At 46.0% G+C, this 19,801-nt stretch overlaps 1 protein-coding gene across 4 annotated transcripts in view; it reads right to left on the bottom strand.

Annotated features, from left to right (window-relative positions):
* Nucleotides 1–7,568: 7,568 nt before the first annotated feature.
* The window catches only part of EPHB2 (EPH receptor B2), an 89,280-nt gene continuing 77,047 nt past the window's right edge, over nt 7,569–19,801 (bottom strand). Inside the window, exons 9-16 of one of the 4 annotated variants that reach the window (XM_072353973.1) lie at nt 19,575–19,690; nt 16,914–17,036; nt 16,466–16,713; nt 15,370–15,585; nt 14,165–14,314; nt 12,379–12,572; nt 11,929–12,084; nt 7,569–8,878 (exon numbers count right to left, since the gene is read on the bottom strand). In XM_072353973.1, the coding sequence (XP_072210074.1) occupies nt 8,770–8,878; nt 11,929–12,084; nt 12,379–12,572; nt 14,165–14,314; nt 15,370–15,585; nt 16,466–16,713; nt 16,914–17,036; nt 19,575–19,690 (1,312 nt within the window). In that variant the 3' untranslated portion in view covers nt 7,569–8,769. The remainder of the gene's footprint in view (nt 8,879–11,928; nt 12,085–12,378; nt 12,573–14,164; nt 14,315–15,369; nt 15,586–16,465; nt 16,714–16,913; nt 17,037–19,574; nt 19,691–19,801) is intronic. The other 3 variants (XM_072353971.1, XM_072353970.1, XM_072353972.1) reach the window with 3 other exon arrangements.

The following is a 19,801-nucleotide window of genomic DNA, read 5'->3' as shown; positions in this document are numbered from 1 at the left end:
AGAATGGTTGGGTTGGGAGGGACTTTAAAACCCACCCAGTTCCAATCCCTGCCATGGACTGAGTGCCCCCACCAGCTCAGCCTGCCCAGGGCCTTGGGCACCGCCAGGGATGGGGCACCCACAGCTTTAATCATCTCATTCTAGGTATGTTTCTCTCCTAAGAGATCAATAACCCTTACGTTTATCTGACGCTCTTATTTACACCAAAGCAGTGTTCTTGGGAAGGCTGAAAGTCTGACAGAGCACCTAGGAAAGAAAGCCACAAGCAAATGCTTCAAACTTTACAATTCACATTTATTTTGAAAAAATGTTTTGTTAAAAATACTCCTACAAAGGCATTGGAGCAGCGGGTTTCTGTTTCCTTTATAAATACATCTGATTTATTTCTTTCTTTATTTTTTTTTTTTCTCAGTAACATCGATAAGACATCTGACGAAGCCAGGGGAAGCCCTGATCTGAATGGAAGACACATCCCTGTGTAACAAGGACCTGCACACTATCTCCCCATTCACAATTAAAAAAAAAAAAAATACAAATACTGTCATGAAAATGTGTTACATCGTCCGCAGGGCCATGGTCAACACACAGGATGATGAACAGTAGGAAACCAGGCTTGGGGATGCCCTTGGAGCCCAGCTGATGGATCCTTGGACTTGGGGGAATGGTAAGATGTGGTGTTGACTAGACAAGCTTGGTTTGGGGTAGCTGAAGGGTACACATAATTCCCCCATCCTATACTGCCAGATCCTTGCAAAGCTGTGAGGAATTCAAAGCCTGGCAAAATCTCCTTACAAAGTTCCCTACATCACAGTCATATTTCCCCACAGATCTCACCTCTTGGGCTTCAGCATACGGCTTCCCTCCAAGACCCTCTTACTTTTTCCTCTGCATTGCTAACCTGAGGTCTGACTGTTGAGCTAGGACAGGTCCTCCCTTAAAAGAAACACAGGCAGCTATATTAGTTCTTCAGCTCCTCAGCAGCCCATAGATAGAAGATGTCTGTGGCTTCAGAAGGTAGTTTGACTATCTGAGCCTACCTCACCTCAAATAAAGGCCTTGGGTCCCAGTTACAACTCACCTGTGTCCTGCCCAGTGGTGGCTTGGCTAAGTGTGTGTGTGTGTGTGTGTGGAGATCACTGAACAGAACACAATCATTTAGGGGAAGACCCTGAAGATCATCAAGTCCAATCATTAACCTAACATGACTGACTCAACCATGCCCCTAACAGAACTGCTGAATCATTTAGGTTGGAGAAGACCCTTAAGGTCATCAAGTCAAACCATCACAGGTTTATGTGGGACACCCCGTTCATTTCTCCATCAAGATCTATCACTTTTTTGCCTTGGCATCAACCAGACACTCTCACCAAACTTAAGAAGGGTTTTCCTGTTGAGATTATTCTTGGCAAACAACTAAGAAAAGCAACCCTACAGATGAGCTGTGCGTAGCTCTGCACCAACTGAAGGTTCCCTTTGATGTGAGGCACCACATAAATACTCTCCTGTCAGAGACCTTAGGGGTGGGTGTCAGTATTGCCATGACCATTTATTGAAAGACTGGTAGGAAATGCTCAGACTGATGGGTTTGCTCATTTACCTGCTGTAAGAGGTAGGGCTGGGCCCCTTGCCTTGAGTTGTTTCATGGAAATGATGGCCAACGAGCCTAGCACTCTTGCCTCGGTTTCATATAAATTTATCCTCCTCTCTCCAGGAAGATCTGGGCTGTGAAGATGATGTTTCCAAGGAGGACAGGCAGAGCGGGATGTTTTCATCAGAAGAAATGCAGCTGGGCACAGGATCACTGCAGAGATGTGCTGAGCCAAGTCCAAGGAAGGAAATCCTTGGAGATGACCCAAACCTAAGCAATCCACCCAGCCCTCCTCTACTGGGAAAGGGACAGAAGGAAACCATGCAGAGCAGAGATAGCTGATGCCAAGGGACAGGCAGTAAGAAAGAAAAGGGATGCAAAGATCACAGTGTGCAGAATGGATGAAGTCACAAAAGGAGAGCATTCAGCAGAGCACCTTCTGAAGTGTCTGTGGATCTACAAATGAAGGATCAGATGCAAACCTCCAAGCCCTGGTTTGCCCCAGTCTGTCCATTCTGCACATGGTTGATCCAGGGAAAGGTGAGCTGGGCGGCTTGCTTCCTTTCACCACTGAACAGCTTAAAAGAAAACTGATCCTGAAGGTGAATCTCTTACAAGAGAACTTACAAAACCACCAGCTAGAAAAATTCTGGATCTTTCCCTTTCACAGGAGAAGAAAGACCAGAGTTGTACTGGAGATGAGTCTCAGAGGGGGTCAAGCAAGACGGATCTGAAGGCAATACAAGGGCAACAAGCACTGAGTGCCTTTCCTTGTCTTCCTTACCTTATAGGGATCTGCAGGCTATACTGAAAAAGGAAATACATCTTTGCCTGTGTCAAGTAGCTTTTCTTTATGCTATAAAGGTATCCTCGGTGACATGAGTTCTGTTGGGAGCTAAGTTGTCTTCAGGACATAAGAGAATCAAATCAGCTTCAGAACTGGGTCAGCACTCAATAACCAAACCTCGCACTCAGCACCTGTCTGCACCTTATCCTGGAGGCCCAGCACTGTGTCTGCTCTTGGACGCCTCTGGGATTTCACTGCATGCACGCAGCTCAGCCCTTGAATGTCTACATTAAACTGAAACCTCTTCACCTGTTTCAGAAGCTTGTCCCAGGCTCCTTTCCTGAATTTTCACCCTCGAGGCAACATGCTCAGGTCCATCTGGACTCATGATTAGATAAGCATGCAACCACCAGAGACAGCTCATGCAGGTTGAGCCAGTATCCAATGCAGAGATCCCAACACTGCTCTGCTGGTTGCCCCCACCAGATCAGGCTGCCCCTTCCAGCCTGGCATTGGGCACCTACAGGGATGGGGCACCCACAGCTCCCTGGGCAGCCAGTGGCATCTGTGACCCAGAAAGCACAGAAGAGGTATTTTGGTGCTGAGGAAGCCAATACAGATTTCACTTACACAAACTTGCCATCCTTTGAATCTAATTCTTACCGTCAACATCCTGCAGCAGTGAGTTCCAGCATTCAGTCACTGTGCTTTGTGTCACAGAACATTTCCTTTCAACTGCATTTGTTTATTGTGAGACATGGTGGCTCCTTCTTACTCACCTTCACCACATCTTATTTAAAGGCATGAAATCCCTTATCGTCATCTTCACCTCTGTCAGACCTAAACTCAAAATCTAATACCTCCAAAGACTTTTGGCTGTTCCTACAGCCCTTTTCTGCATCTCTTAGCTTCCTCCCTTTGAGAATTCAGCACACAAGAGATATCCGGGCTCATAACAACACTCTCTTGTGAAGGTTGAGTGCCAACACTTGTTAGTAACCAGAGTCTTTGCACTCATTCTCCAAAAGCAAAGGCCAAGCAAGAGTGAAGATCTGCCAGACCATCAGCCCCAGGCTGGTGTCCACTATACCCAAGGAACTGTTCAATGGGGCTACTGGGCTGATTCTTAAGCCAACTTGATGACCACAGACTGCAGTCAATGAATGGGCAGCACAGAAGAAAGATAAATTGGGGGAAAAGAGGGATTTTCTTGTCATGCTTTCTCTTAGTCTCTCTTGATCTCCTTCCATCAGCTGCTTGGCTGTTGAAGTCTCCAAAGAGTGTATTCTTTCCCTCTTAGATTTAGTAGGATGACCAAAGGACGCAGTGCTGTCTGCACAAGAGATGAAGACTGACCCTGGAGATGGAGGTAGAAGCTACAGTTGAGGTAACTGAAAACAATCCTGAAATCGGGAACTGGAAAAGGATGAAACATGCCTTTTATTTTATCACAAAGGTAGAATGGATTTCCTGCAGTGAAGTCCTGTGGGGCTCTGAACGGCTATCAGGGAACTGTGAACATCCAGAGGAGAAATGAGTCAGGGATCGGACCATACTATGTGAGTGTGGCTGCTATCCCACAAAGCACAGAACTGAGACGAAGGGTGAGATGCTGCTGAGTCATTTGTAGGGCAGCGGAAAACACAAATTAGGACAAACACAGATTTGAGGGCAGAAATGACATCTCACTTCTATTCCCAAACCTCTACAGCTAATGTTTGACAGCGCAGAAATAACAGGGAGGCACAGAAGAAAAATCAGATTCCAGGAAACATTTGCATGATGCGGGGAGTTCTCATGGAGGACTGTGGAATGCCTCACACGTGGAAGTAAACACGGACAGAAGTGGCGTCCTCTTTCTGGGAAGGTTTCAATGAGAAGCAAAATCATCTGAGAGATGGATGATTCATCCTGAAGAATTCTAAAGATGAGGTCAAAATGCGTCTGAAGCGAAAAAGAAATATATATATATATATATATATGTTTGCATAGTAGGAGAACTCCAGTAGCTCTCAGCAATAACGGAATGAAATCAGCAGCACAGAAGATAATTTTTGTGGTCAGTGCTCATGAAAAGCCAGTGGCAGAAGTGCACTGAATTGTGAACACGGTGGAACCATCACCGTGAGCAGATGGCACCGCTGCTCAACTCAGGGACTGGAGATACAACACAGAACGTGGCTGTTGAGATCATGCAAAGGAAGGAGGTCCCAGTTATGAGCACACATCAGAATCACATTATGCCAAGTTGGAAAGGACCCATAAGGGTCGTTGAGTCCGACTCTTTGAACACTGAGGACCACCCAAAATAAAGTCCAATTGTTGGGCATAAAGGACTGTTGATCCTAGAGCTGAAAGCACTCTGAATGCCAGTTTCATTAAGAGGCTGGGGTGGAACGCAGCAAAGAAGGGTAAATTTTAGGGTGTTTTTATCTGTACTGGGTAACAGTCACAGAGTGCAATGATGAATCAGTTGTTCTTACAGCTCTGAAGGGCAAAATGCTGAGTCCTGTATGTGAAGAACTTGTTGAGATGGAAAAGACCTACAATAAATCAGCCTCAAATCAGACACATGGAAAGGGAGATGAAGGAAAAAAGACTAAAACGTATTATCTCTTGCTTCATGCATTTTGGATTCACAAATCCAAGACAGACACAGATTTATTGCATTATTAGAGGATGTAACTGTTAATGATGCAGCAGGGTGCAAGCCCAACAACACCAACAAGATGGCTCTCCATGGCTGCCATGGAGTTGGGGGATAAAATGCTCTGCCTTTGAATTATAATATTAAAGTAATACTGCAAAACTGCTGGACCCTGGGACAGCAACACTGACCAGGACCCCATGGAGAGACTGAAATCTACTGCGTGTTAGTGAGGATACAATGGAGAGAAGCAGCCAGATGACAACAAACAGATCCTCGACTGCTGCAAGCTGCAAATCTACATCAAGTTCATGAAATTCTGGGACTTCAGGGAAGAAAGGAAGATAATCTGTGTAGGGGGAGTGCAGTCTGTAGTGCCCTGTGTCTGTCCCCACAGCTGGTCAGAAGTCCATGGCAGTGCTGTGCCTTATAAGTTTGTTTTTCATCTTTTTTTCCCCTTTGCTGTTAATTAGAGGGCTGAAAGTGAGCCATAAAACGCAGTATTGCGGGTGAATCCTTTACCTTTCTACTACCCACACATATTCATGATACTCTGTGTGATTTGAACTTGGCCAACTAACATATATTCAAACGCAGTGTCCTGCTCAGCTCTTCTACTGGATGCCATCAGGAGACACACATGGCCTCAGCAGCAGATGGCAATGGGCAACAGTGGAGGAGAAGAGGAGGTCTTGGAGGTAGCTTGAAAGATGGAGGGAAAATGTGAAAATTGCAACAAGCTGCCTGAAAAATAACACGGCGATGAGTTTTGTTAAGTATTCACACATGCACACATGCATATGCACAACTATTTCACAGTGTAAATGTTAGCAAGTGACTTTTCCCCGTTTCCCCCTTGTTACTTGTTGAATTTTGCCATCATACTCGTATTTCATAGCAGTACATTTGATAACCCACGAAGTAAAAACATTAAAGTCACTTCAGTGACTCTGCTGTCCACTGGAGCATGCACCAGAATAATTTACAACCAAAGTACTTAACAGGAACTCGGTTCCTCATCCTCCCTGGAAAGCTGTAGGGATGCAGAAAATTGCAGTGTTTTATGGATCATTTCCATCTTAGGTCTCATTCTCCATTAGTCCTGTACAAATACAGACAGATGTCGCAGCAATGCCTGATATGAATAGATGGGAGTGTATTATTGTAGGACTGACAGCATGTGGTGTTTTTTTGGTCAGTGGAAGAGATAAGGATGTGCTTTCTCTCTCCTGCAGACAGCTGCCATGGCACTGAGCTCTGTGTGGTCCCTTCTTTCACAGTGTGTTGGGTCTGGTAGGTAGATGTGTTTAATGCAGTTCAATGAGGAGGTTCAGTGCATTGAGACAAATAACATGAAGTGTCCTTCCAAGCCTGAATGGCTAAAAGGACACTGCTTGGCCACTGCTCCTCCGTGGTATAAGCACACATGCACTGATGGCAGAGAACAGCCAAGAGCTGTCTGAGAAAAGACAACTGAAGGGCACCACGTGCTCCTTCCACATGGTTGCCCCATAGGAATTTGCTGGTGAGTTTTCTAGTCAGACAGCTCTCCTTGTCCTGCAAAGCTCCCTTGCACATAAAGCAGGTGGTTGGCTGTGGCTGGAAGGGTTGGCATGGCACCCTGCTTCCCACAGCCCCAACTGTCACCAAAAAGATTCCGAGACCTTTGGAAAGCCATGCCTTTGGGAAAGCCATGTAGGTTCCACCTACAGCTTTCCTCTCAGATTCAGCTCCTGGACTATACAGCAAACCAGCTCCCAGTGAACAGGCCTTCCAGCACCCCTTGCTGCTATACATGAGCGCAGGACTCTACAAAGGACACGGCAATGGCAGAGGTGGGTTTATCAACACAGGTTCAGATGTGTGCAAATCTGCCACACGTGGGTGGATGAACCCTACTATGGGGGCTTCAGAAGACATGAAGTGGTGTTGAACAGGGACAACAATCCCATTACTATAATTTCTGTTTGCCCTGCACTTGCTTGGTGATACTTATGCATATCAAAGAGCTGTTTAGTAACTAAAGTATTTATTTCTGTTATTTATAAACCCACCAAATGGTCATTGAGCTTCAACCATGGCATTTTCCTACAGAGACCTGGACTCAACGTTTGCTCTCTTGTGTTATCCTAGAGGCAACAGGCTGAGATGATGCTCAGAGCCAACTGGGCATTGCCTAACAAAGGGATTGTGTGTCCAAAGGGCACAAAGCACCACCACAGAGCTTAGTTACGGTACGAAGCACCCACAGTGTTGCAGCTAGAAACCACGTGCACCAACCAACCTTGACATCTTCCTAAGCAGACATCTCCAAGGGGCTCTAACAGCCATCACTCCCACTTAGAACACAACAACCCTCCCATCTTTCCCTCCCCTCCATATAACAAAACCGACAACCCTTCCATAGCACTGCTCATCACTGCACCAACAACCCTGAACTGAGCAGGCGGTCACTTCATCTCTGCAGACAGCAGGAAACCCAACAGCTGGAAACACCTGCCAGATCGAAACGAATTGCAAAGTAACAAACAAAGCAAACATGAGGAAATGTGCATATAAAAAACTTTTTCTCCTGGCATATTGTCAATAAGCAATTTTTCCTTCCGCAAGGAAAGGATTTAAGTTCTTGAATGATATTATGCTTGGAAATGTTGTTTCCTTTTCATTAAAAAAAAACAAACAAAACAAACAAACAAACCCCCAATCGACCAAAAAAATTCCAACCCCAAACTCACAAATTGGTGTTAACAAAGCAAGGTAAAAAAGGACGAATCTCCCAACAATGACAACCGAAAAATAAAGGTACACATCAGCATCTGTAATCAAAATCTACTACATACTGTACTTGGGAAGTCTTCTGGGGAAAGATCATTGGCATCGAGTGAGGACATCACTATAAGTCTTGTGCATATGATATGTATGAAACAATGATGCCATTGGAGGGTGGATGGACGGACCCTTAGGAAACTGTCACTCACATAACTGTTCCATGACAAGAGAAAATAAAGAGATGTAAAAAGGACTGATTTCCCCCATTCCCCACCCCCCGCCCCAGTGTTACAGATTCCTTCTCATTTGACGGAAACAGCCTCTTCTAATATCAGTTTACTCGTGTTTTTTTTTTTTTCTCTTTAAAAAAAAAAAAAAGAAAAAAAAGAATGTCTTCAACTTTTGTCGAAGTCCCAACAATTTCTGAGATTCACTTGGTTCCGGAGCACCAAAGAGCTTCAGCTCTCCTCTTCCATTTGCCAACAGGGCTTTCAGGAAGGACTGCTGGGCATTCCCAGAGCTGCCATCCCATGTGAGAAAGAGAAGTGCTTCTTGCCACCATTCTTTGCATTCATCTTCAGTCTCATTACTCCAGAGGTGCCTGGGCCCAGCTGCACCAACCCTTGTGCAAGAGGAAATAGATGAAGCTGCTCTATTTTCTTCCTTTGGAGACTCCCATTGGTCTTGGAGCCCTTTTCAAGACTGCAATTGCTTTATTATTATTTAAAAATAATTCACTGTTTGTTTGTTTTCAAAATAGCTGTCTTTTCTTGTTCCCTTTTTCCATTGTTTTTCCATTGTTTTCACCTCTTGGTGACTTCTCGTTGTCGATGATAGGGCATTTCTTCCTGTTGCCATGATCCTCAGAGCAGCTGCCTGTCTCTGATCCACGCAGAACACTCAGGAACTGGAGCTCAGACACACAGGGGCAGAGGGGAGCAGGGCCTCAAGGAAGTGGAGCACGAGGACACGTCGCTATCAAACCTCCACAGACTGAATTTGGTTCATCTGTGCTCTCATCACCTGGATACTGTTCAGAATTTTCTTCTGGTGTCCTGCTAAAGTGACTCCAACTCGTAGAATGTCCCTTTGGGAGGAAAGAAACAAACACCACATAAACACCAGCAAAGATGAGAGAGAGTACATCAGAACAAGGCTACACACGAGCATCCCTTTGGAATGCGCTATGCTGGGAGCTGCAGTCTCCAGACTGTATCTATAGCACTTATTCCACCAATGCAATGGATGAATGAGGGCTATGTGAAACCTCCACTCCTCTGCCTTTTCTTCTCCTGGTTGAACCTCTCAATCTTTGCATTTTCAACATAACTGCAGCACCCCCAAAGTACAGGAAACCTGAATACTGAGTGCCAATGCAATGCTTTGCTCACTGCTTCTAAGTGGTCTTTGAAAAGCTTTAGGTTTTCTATCCTTGTATTGTTTGGACTCTTGAAAGTCTGGACTCTCTCTTGCGTTTTGTGAGATAGGAATTAGAAACCTACTTTTACATCCTTGGAGATGAATGGACAGCATATGACACACAAAGTCACAGAATCATTCAGGTTGGAAAAGGCCTCGAAGATCATCCAGTCCAACCATCCACCCGACACCAATACTGCCCACTAAACCACGTCCCTAAGTACCACATCTACCACACTGTTCTGATGAGGCCATGAAACTTCTGCTACTTTATCCTCTTTGCTGAAGCGTGGCAATCTAATTTTTGCACTGCTGCTGTTTCTGATGGATATTAGGCATCTGGGGAAGATAAAGCTCACACCAAGAACATGAGTGTTACTCTGCATTAGTGCTATCTGTGATCATTCCAGCTGAGTTTGCTACTCATCTCCCTGCTGGTGGATAAATTTCAGTCATGAATCTTCTGATCAGAGAATGAATGGCATTCATAAGATTCCATTCATGCCTTTAAGGATTTTCAGTTGCCTTTTCTCTTTCCTTCAGCGTTAGGAACAGAATTTTAAGAGCGGGCATCAATGGGCAAAGCAGAGCAAATAAAAACCCCAAGGAAATGTGGAAGAAAATCCTTTAGAACAAGTAGCAAATTAGCTGGTGTTTGTTTTAGTGCTTGCCCTACACCTTGTCTCTGTGGTCAAACAAAAAGAGCACAAAGAAGGAAAGCTGAGGATGGATCCATGCCACAGATCTACATGTTCTGGCTGCAGACCACTGTCGAAGCAGCCTTCATTCTCTAAGAATGGTGGGAGAGTAAGTACCCAAGCCACAGCTTTGCTGCCATTCAAATTTCTGCTCGGCAAAGCAACTGGAAACCTGTTTGTGCACTACACAACCTTGGCAACAAGATGGTTTCCTTACAGTGACTACTTGCCTTCCTGCCTTCTACTCCCTTATCTGTGCTGCCAAATATGTTGAGCTAAGAAAAGGGAACATTCCATGCTGGAAGAGTCTGGCAATTTGATTTTTGCTTTTACTCTGACTAGGAATAAAAACCAGTCTTTACTCTGGCTCATATCCAGCTTTTCATCCATCAGCACCCCCACGTCCTTCTTCACAAGGACGCTCTCAATTAGTTCTACTCCCAGTCCATACTCATATCCAGGACTGCCCTGACCCAAGTGCAACACCTCACCCTTGGCCTTGTTCAGCCTTGTTAGGTTCACATTCAAGCAGATCAGCACTGAAACCACCTGCATTTGGTAGAATGAAGTTCTCTTCAGTAAGTATTTAAACTTTGCTGGCTATCCCAGTTTCAAGAAGAGAAGGTCTTATGGCAGTTCAGTTCCATTGATACAATTAGGTACTTCTGCAAAGACCACCAGTCCTTAGAAGGTGTTCTCAAGTAATGCTGTATTATGTTTTTCCAAGGATAAATGTCTTGCATTATCATCCCTATTTTATTCTGTCCACCCAACCAGGTGAGAAAGGAGGTTTGTCAAAAGTGATGGGGACACGAAGATGAGCTGAGGGTACCCTTATGATAGCACTGAAGGCACACAGAGAGGACTTGGAAGGTATTGTGAGGGATGTGGTAAGGTACTGGGAAGAGTAGCATTTAATGGACGCTGAGCACATCCAAGTAAAACACTGACTTAATTAGCCTGGCTGCAATGTATCCAACAGATATATTGCATAGAATCCACCAAATCTGGCAGGGTTGGGTTGTAGTGTGGATCTGATGTCCCAGTTTGGTCAAAGTTCTTCTTCATTATCCTTCAGATTTTAAGGGCCCTCTTCCTGTAGTACGAACACAGCCAAAATTACCCCCAAAGCTTTGGGGCTGTACCATGGATACACTGAAACAGTCAGAATTGCCATGTGAATTTCCTGGCAGCAAGTAAGAGCAAAAAAAAAAAAGCCAAAAAAGATGAGTTTGGCTGTTTGTGTGAATGCATTCAGATTGAGTGATAGAATTAAAGTGTGAAATTAGGCATCAATTCCAAGAAACCTTCCTGGTTACCAGGCACAGAGACATCACAGCTCTTACAGATGGCTTTAATGCTTGGTGCTTTCCTGGCAAGGCTTTCTAAAGCTAACTGCAACCAACTACAAATCTTTCCCGAGAGGCATCAAAGCCTCACAGAGCCCCAAAGGGATTTCAAAAACTACCACAAATGGATTTCAGCTGCTTGCTTCCTCTGAAGAACTTGCTAAAATTCTGCCACTGAGGAAATTTTTTAGTGCATGCAGGACAATTCACAGCAAAGTGAAACCATGTGGACTTCCAGAGGCCTTTCTTAACCAGCATTTTTGTTGCAGCACGTTTGTCTTCTTTGCCCATAAGTCATACAAGCAAAAGGACTATGGAGGCCTGAAGTGCTCTCCAGTGGTTGGAAAGGTGCCTGGTGCCACTGTAAAATCTCCATTTATTCCACAGGGGGCTTTTGGAGACACTAATGGCAGTTTTCATTTTCACAGTGGGGAGATGCAGTGTGAGAACGTGGGACTGAGTTCTGCAGATACAGAGCAATAGGAAGCCTGGATACAAGACTGCATGCAGAACAGAGACAGTACTGCAGAAATTCAACAGACCAAAAGTGGGTCTACAAGGTAACACATTCTACAGAACAACGTGAAAAGAAAGCAAACTCCATTAGTGATCAGTTATTAAACTACCGAGACCTTTCCTTGTGCTTTGGGACTAGAAGCCTGGGCACTTACTCTACAGTCATCTGAGATACTATATCAAAGGTGGTGAAGCCAGCACTGGCAAAGCTCTCCTTGTACTGGCTCATCTTGATGGCATCCAGCCATTCATCCACAGTGTTGAAGCTGGTATAATCTGGGATTGTGCGGTCAAGTAGAGGGAGGTTAACCCTGAAACACAAGAGATAGAGAATGATCACAACAAGCAATGGCAAGCAAGCACATGTATTTCTGCACCCTCCATCAGCTGGAATGACTCGGACCAGCATTACTGAGTCCAAAGGAGAGGGACAAGAGTGACTTTGACATCTTTTACTGATCCTCTGTACAGGAGCAAATAACATAGGCCAAGTGATCTTTACAACAGCTGCCCAAGAGAGAGGCAAGGATGGTGCCAACTAGGCCACAAACAACAACATCTCTGCAAACAGAACCCAAAAGACAGCAGTAAGACAGTATGCATACCCAGAGGAGAGAGGTGCCATGGCTTTCAGACTATTAGGATTTCGGATCATTTTGTCTAAAGTGTTGACAATCTGTCCAAATTTGGGTCTGTGGTTTCGATCCTTCTGCCAACAGTCAAGCATTAGCTGGTGCAGGGCGTTTGGACAATCCATAGGGGGAGGCAGCCGATAGTCCTGCTCAATAGCATTTATCACCTGCAACAAGAGGAAGAGAAATCAATAGAGTGGCAATAACATCTTCATCCCTGAATGGAGGAATAGGCCAAAGTGGCACTTATTTAACTCTTTTAACTCCTCTTGTTCCTTTTCTTGGCTCCTAAGGGTGACTGTCATGGTGAGAAGAAGGCTTTGCCTGATGCCTCTTTGGAATCTCCCTGCTGCACCATGGGACCTGGGAACATTTACAGTCCTGCCACATACAATGGAAACAGCACATGCAGAAGGGATCTTCAAGAGGAAATCTTAGCTCCCTGTCACTCTGGTAGAAGGATCTCAACATCTCTGTCTGTTCTTACGCCTTGACTATGGCCACGATAGTCAAATCTCCTCTGGTGAGCTACCTAAGACGCCCTCCTGGGGAAGGACTTGGAAGAATCCACGCAGCCATCAAGCACTTGGCTCTGGCATTGACTGAATGATTTCCTAAGGAGCGTCCCACTTTGCAGCCAGCAGATACATCCCGCGAGGGGGCACAGCCTACACTCTCCATCCCTTTTCCCTTCCCCTTCTTACCCAGACTCTCACACCCAAGGGTCAGGAGGCTAAACTGCAGCGAGTATCTGCCATGTGCTAATTCACAGGGAGCATCAGCTGCAATTAAGTGGTGACAGCTTCTGGGGCATGATGTCCTGCGGCACAAGAAGGGGGAGAAGAGGCTGGGGAGGCAGGAGAGCAGCCAGCATGCAGCAAGCTGCGCTGAGGAGATGGGCATGGGCTCTGACACCCCACCAACTGTGTGACGGAGGGAGGAGGATGCAAGGAAAGAGGTGCAGAACAGAAGGGAGAGAACAACGGGTGGGGGACAGCAGAATGCCAAGTGCACAGCGGGATGCCAAGGCAAGGAGAAGGGCAGTGACTGTCTGCAGTAAATGCTTGAAACTGAAAGTGATAATGAAACCCAAATGTGAATGGCAAGTGGCCTTTCTGAGAAGGGCTTAACACTTAACATCATTCTCTCTGGCACACAGAATTGATGTAAAGATTTTACTGGTATGCTGGGACAAGGAAGCCATACTTCAGCCACTAGGGGCTAGTTTCAACAAATTCCCCACCAGGCAGTGAGGAGGAACTTGCCCTTCTCTGAACCTGACACGGTGTGGATGGAGTTGTAATGACCTGAAAAATGTCTAATCTGACACTGGGGTGGGAACTGAGAGGGCCAGGTAGGAAATTTGAAGACTGCAGAGCTGGCAGAATGGTAGAGATAGAGATGGCAGTAGAGAGGGTCCTAATTTACTTTGTTCTGAAACAAACTGAAGGCCAGGAAGATGCTGTTATATAAAGATTTTCATACCCAGGCTTGCAGAACAGAGGTAGGCAAGCCTTCTGCACACCAAAGGGTCTACCCAAGACCTTGATGTGTTACCCTGAGGGTATCTGAGAACATGAAGGACAGTTCATCAGAGACAATATAATAAGAAACATGAATGATGTTGACCATGGACACCTCTCCCATGACAGAGAAGGTTCTGGACACGCCACAGGCCACGTCTAGATATAACCATGCCTTCGCCTTGTCATCTGCTCTTGATTTCAGTGTTCCTGCTCCCGGTTTCTTAACAACTCACATCTTGATTGGTCATATCCCAGTAAGGCCGCTCGCCGTACGACATCACCTCCCACATGACTATTCCATAGCTCCACACATCACTGGCTGATGTGAATTTTCGGTATTGAATTGCCTCCGGCGCTGTCCACCGTATTGGGATCTTTCCACCCTACAGGGAAAAACAAACAACTAAGAGAGGATAGCAGCAGATAAAGAAAGAGCAATTGAAAGAGATGCATCCAAAATACTTTTGTCTGATATACCAATAAAATCCTAGAAGGAAGGGGCCTCTCATCTATCCTTATCAACAGGATAGGGATGGCTTTGGCCAGCCAGCTCCTGGCAACCTTCAGGGATGATGATCCTCCTCATCTGTCTCATGACCTGTTCAGGGTTGTACCAAGCAAAATAGCTTTTCCTATTATTCAACCTGAATGTCCCAAGCTATGATTTTGCCTATTGCTCCTTGTTGCGTCATATGATACCAATAAAAATTGTTTGGCTCTGACTTCTTCCTAGCTGATCTTCAGGTACTACAGGTCACTTTTAGGAGGCCACTCAGCCTTCTTTTCACCATATTAAAACAATCTCAGCTCTTTCCACCTATCTATAGTTATTGCAATCCTTGGCATGTCAAGATGTCCATTGTGCTGGCAATGAATGACTGTAAAATTGGAAAAAATCAAACCAATTCCTTTTGAATCTCCCTCCCATCCTTTTGTTGTCACCCATCTCAGAAGAAGAATAAAAAGAATTGTAACTTTCAGGTTTAGGTATTCAGCCACTGTTACAGTTCATGAAGAGCTGTGCTAGACATCTTGTCAATGGCAGCTCCAAAAGATCCGGGAGAGATCATTTCCTAGAGCTCATGCCCCAGCTTCATCAACAATTATTTCCAAGGACACATCAAATAGGCATTGCAGTGGGGTGATACTGTCTGCCTCTGCAAAAGATGGTATCTAGGAGAACCACTGGCTGCAGTTTTACTGATCAAGAAAGTCTTCTCCATAGGTATGACTATAAGGTCTATCAACAGCTGCTGGAATAACAACTGGGCACAAGATTGCAAGAGAAGACTTTCCTTCATTCGATTGGTATTTCCCACTTGGCACGCCGTTCCCATTGTCGACACCTTGAGAAAAGCATTCTTAACATCAACAGGAGACTTCTCCCTCACTCCTTTCCTCCCCACCCAGCCTTCCTGCTGTGGAAAAGCAGCTTTACCAGTGCGCTGGTGTAAGTGGGATCAGAGGTGTCATCCTCCAGGAAACGGGAGAGGCCGAAGTCGGACACTTTGCAGACCAGGTTGCTGTTGACCAGGATGTTGCGGGCAGCCAGGTCCCTGTGCACGTAGTTCATATCAGCCAGGTACTTCATGCCTGCTGCAATGCCACGCAACATGCCCACCAGCTGGATCACCGTGAACTGCCCATCATTTTGCTTAGGGAAAAAAAGGGAAAGAATCCAAGTGAGAGGTGCAAATCCACAGCCTGCCGTGAGCGGGCAAACAGCCAGTAGTCTTTGTTTACACCACATGTCAAGACACAGCTATGCCACCAGCACCACGAGTTCCCTCTCAAAGAGAGACAGGGGAGAGCTGAGAGCTCACAAGGGCTGGAAGTCACCCTCACATGCCCTACAGGCACCACTACCAATGGCTGCTGACATCCAAAGGTGACAGATCTGCCACACCTTGCACAGAAAGGTTCGGAAGGGGTAATCTATTCCTATTAAGCAAGTGAATTCAACATCCATTCTACACAGTGAATTATTCATTTCAGACTCAGACCTGTAAATATTTAGACATAGCAGCTGGAGGTGAAGCTCTGCTGTGTAAAGGATCTGGCAGAACTCACCTCCACGTCTGCAAAGGAGAAGCTGCTCTGAAATGAACAACTCTCCTCCAGTACAAGTGTACAAACACACACACACAATCACAGAATAACCCAGGATGGAAGAGACCACAAGGATTACTGAGTCCAACTCCTGGCTCCACTTAAGGAACCCAACTCCACCCAATACCATTATGACCAGGACAGGATGACCCGACCTAGATGCCACATAGAAGAGTGAAAGAGTAACAAATTACTTCAAGAGTATTGAGAGAACTTCCTTTTTCTTTTAACCTGGACTTTTGATTTATGTAATTGTACTAAAAAATAAGGCTTGGTTCAATCTTGAATACGCACAAGATGACAGCCCTCATGCCACCACTTCTCCTCAGACCACAGACCTCCCCAGTGGGCACTGAAGGAAAAGTTATAGTGCACAATGAAGGAATCTCCCCCTCCAGTCCTCCTCTGACCCTGGGATTTCATACCCTCAAGAAGGAGTCCAACGAGCCATTCTCCATGAACTCTGTAATGATCATGACTGGGGAACTCTTGGTCACCACTCCCTCCAGGTGGATGACGTTGGGGTGATCAAACTGTCCCATGATGCTGGCTTCGCTCAGGAAGTCCCGTCTCTGCTTCTCTGTGTAACCAGACTTCAGGGTCTTGATGGCCACGAAGATCTCTCTTTTGCCAGGAAGCTTGAGATGCCCACTGCACACCTCACCAAACTCCCCTGTGAACAGAGAGAAACAGGTTGGCCTTGTTGGCCTTCCAGAGCTCTACCTAACTTCTGAGAGACCCCACCATGTTCCTTCCAGTCCAGGAATGCTTTAGTTAAGCATAAAACCTTATTCACACTCATTTTATTATTACATATAAGGCTAAATCCTCACCAAGACTGTGGGACCCAGCCAACATTCTCAGTTCACCTACCTGCCCCAATCACCTGCTCGATTTTCACACAGGAGATATCAATTTCTTTTGCAAATTCCCTGACAGCCTCATTGGGGTCCTCGTAGGTAAATGGATCGATATAAATCTTCATCCCTGGAGTCACTGTGTAAAGTAAAGGGAGAGTCAGACAGACGGACACAACTGGAGTGACCAAAAGTTGACATTAGGAGAAATCTATTTTTGTGTACACATGGGGTTGCGTGTGCCTATATGGGACTGCATGTATTATCCATGTATGCATACATGTGTGAGTACAATTTTGTGTGTCTGTATGTTTATGTGCACAGTAATGCATGTGTATGCAGAGGGTTAGCACACAGCTTGGTCCCACTGGCCCCCTTAGTAGACCCATCACATCAGATGCATGGGAAAGCAAAGAAGACCTGAGCTCAGGTAGTCCAGGGCCTAATCCATGAGGTGGTGAGGGTTGGCTTCAGACATAAATGGAGGCACACACTGGTTCTCTTCTACATGGAGGTGGCTCCAAGGTGCCTGGTACTACCATACAGCCATAAGACTGACCCCTCTATTAGAGATTCTGTGACCCTTCCAGGGGCAGTGCAATCAGGGCAGAGTGCCCAGTCTCCTCCCTGCATTCCTGACTGCTGCCTATAGCCTAGGACAGCTCTAGACCCCAATCCTGGGCTCTGGCCAGTCTCCAGACTGGGAGTATTTGTAGAGCAGAGACCACAGAAATAGAGGCACAACTCCCAGATCCAGATGTAGGACGGTGGTCAGTCCTATAGAGACAAACTGCTGCAATGCTAAGGACTTCCAGGCTCCTCACACCTTGGCATTTTTTAAGCAGCAGTGTAGCCTTTCTAAAGCTGGGAAACAGAGTAGGGACGATGCCTTGGATCGGTGTCTTGAGTGATGTGGCTAAAAGGCACCCCAGGCCTGTTATCAGTCTGTCTGTATCTGGTGGCACCTCTCCTATTGCGACAGTTGTGAAGGCACAGCTATTAATGCCATCCCAACCTGAAGCTGTCATGTTGCACACCAGACCCCGGCAGAAAGTGAGAATGTATGTTTACACATGCAGCAAGGACTGACAAACAACTGAGAGCTGCATTTACATAATCTTTCTTGAAGAGTGTCATTTTTACTGGTAAGTTATAGCAATGCAGCCAGCACAATGTTGTTCTGGCATGGAGTCACCGCTCAGTGCTCTGCCTTATGGAAAACGTTTCCAAGGTAAGAGCAGAAACACCAGTGAGCCCTGTGCCAAAATATTACTGATATTCTCCAGGCTGTTTTCAGAATAAAGCCCAATGTCTGTAAAGGAATAAAGTACAGACATCCCGAAGCTGTGAATATAACATGTACCTATCAACCCAGATTGGAACAAAGCAGAAGTTTAGTGACAGATCTCTAGCTAGGAAGGAAAAAGGTATTTTGGAGGGCATGCAGCCAAGGGCTGGTGAGGAGAATGAGGGTGAGGCAGGGTGCGTAGGGAGGATGGAAGCAGGAATGCTGGATGTGAGGGAGTGCCTTGCAGTGCATGAGGATGTCAAAGAGACAGGCTGCAAGAGAGGGCATGTTATGTACCGTATCTATTACTTAGAATCGTTTGAGTTGGAAGGGACCCTAAATCTAGTCTGTCACTCCTGCAATGAACAGGGACACCCACAGCTCCATCAGTGCTCAGAGCCCCTCCCTGGGTGTCTCCAGGGATGGGGCACCACCACCTCTCTGGGCAACCTGTGGCACTGCCTCACCACCCTCACTGTAACAAACTTCTTCCTTATATTCGATCTAAATCTCCATATATAGATACAGAACTCCACAGATCCAAAAATACCTACGATACACATAGATACAATGCATAGCATACCATATATTTGAAAAAAAAACAACAACCCTAAGATAGATTATATATACTAGGATTCTGGAAGCAGTGGGATGGCCAATGGCAAAGGCACCGTGTGAGCTCCTGCAGGAGGACAGTGCTCCATAGGAAGCAGGCAAGTTGGGGAAGGATCTCTCTGCTGCCCACAAGACAAAGTAAGGACTGCACAGCAAGAGAGGGTGAGGTTTTGGGGGCACTTGGAAAGGTTTCTGTTTGATGTTGCAGACACTTGCTGAGCATGCATGGGTGTCTGCTTCACTGTTGGTATCCAAAACCATGCAGGTTTGGAGAGCACAAACTCTACTAAGCATGGCAGAGACCACAGAGGGCAGGTAGTGGATCTAGATGTGGGTGATCCAGGCAATGAATGCCAAACTTTGTTTCTAAGGGATGCAATATGCTGGTTCAGAATGCATGAGGCTGCTACAGCCAGGGTCTAGAAAGGGTGTGAGGGACCAAAGGCATGTTTCAGCAGTGCACAGTGCAATCACAGAAGCATAGAATCCTTAGAGTTGGAAGGGACCTCTGAAGGCCATCTAGTCCAATGAACAGGGATGGGGGGAAGAAGAGGAGGGTGAGCAGACATAAGCCAAACATGCAGTCCAGATCTCTCCAGTAGTTTCCTGGAAAAGCTTTGCCTTGTTAGACAGAAGCTTTGTAAAGAAGGCCATAATTCTGGGAGCCCTGGCTAGCACAAGCATCCTCTTGTCTTCACATGCACAAATCTGCCTGACTAAGGACCCTGAGCCCTCCCCGTACAACGCAAGGAATGAGTGAACAGGAACACAAACCGAAGAGAGAGCGGACCCCCAGGCCTGGCGGGGGACCACGGTACGTACTGTGGCCACTGGTATAGTGCTGCAGCTTGTCAGTGTACTCAGAGTCGGCACGTTCAAAGCCCCGTCTTCTGGAAAGAAAGAGAGTCCTGAGCACTGTGCACAGATCAGCTGAGACTGAGAAATGAACTGAAACGCACTCTTTCCCCATTCCATGGAATGACGGACTATCCCAAATTAGA

This window comes from Excalfactoria chinensis, chromosome 20 (genome assembly GCF_039878825.1).
Source record: "Excalfactoria chinensis isolate bCotChi1 chromosome 20, bCotChi1.hap2, whole genome shotgun sequence".
NCBI classification, from domain to species: domain Eukaryota; kingdom Metazoa; phylum Chordata; class Aves; order Galliformes; family Phasianidae; genus Excalfactoria; species Excalfactoria chinensis.
This window is presented reverse-complemented; position numbering and strand designations above follow the sequence as displayed.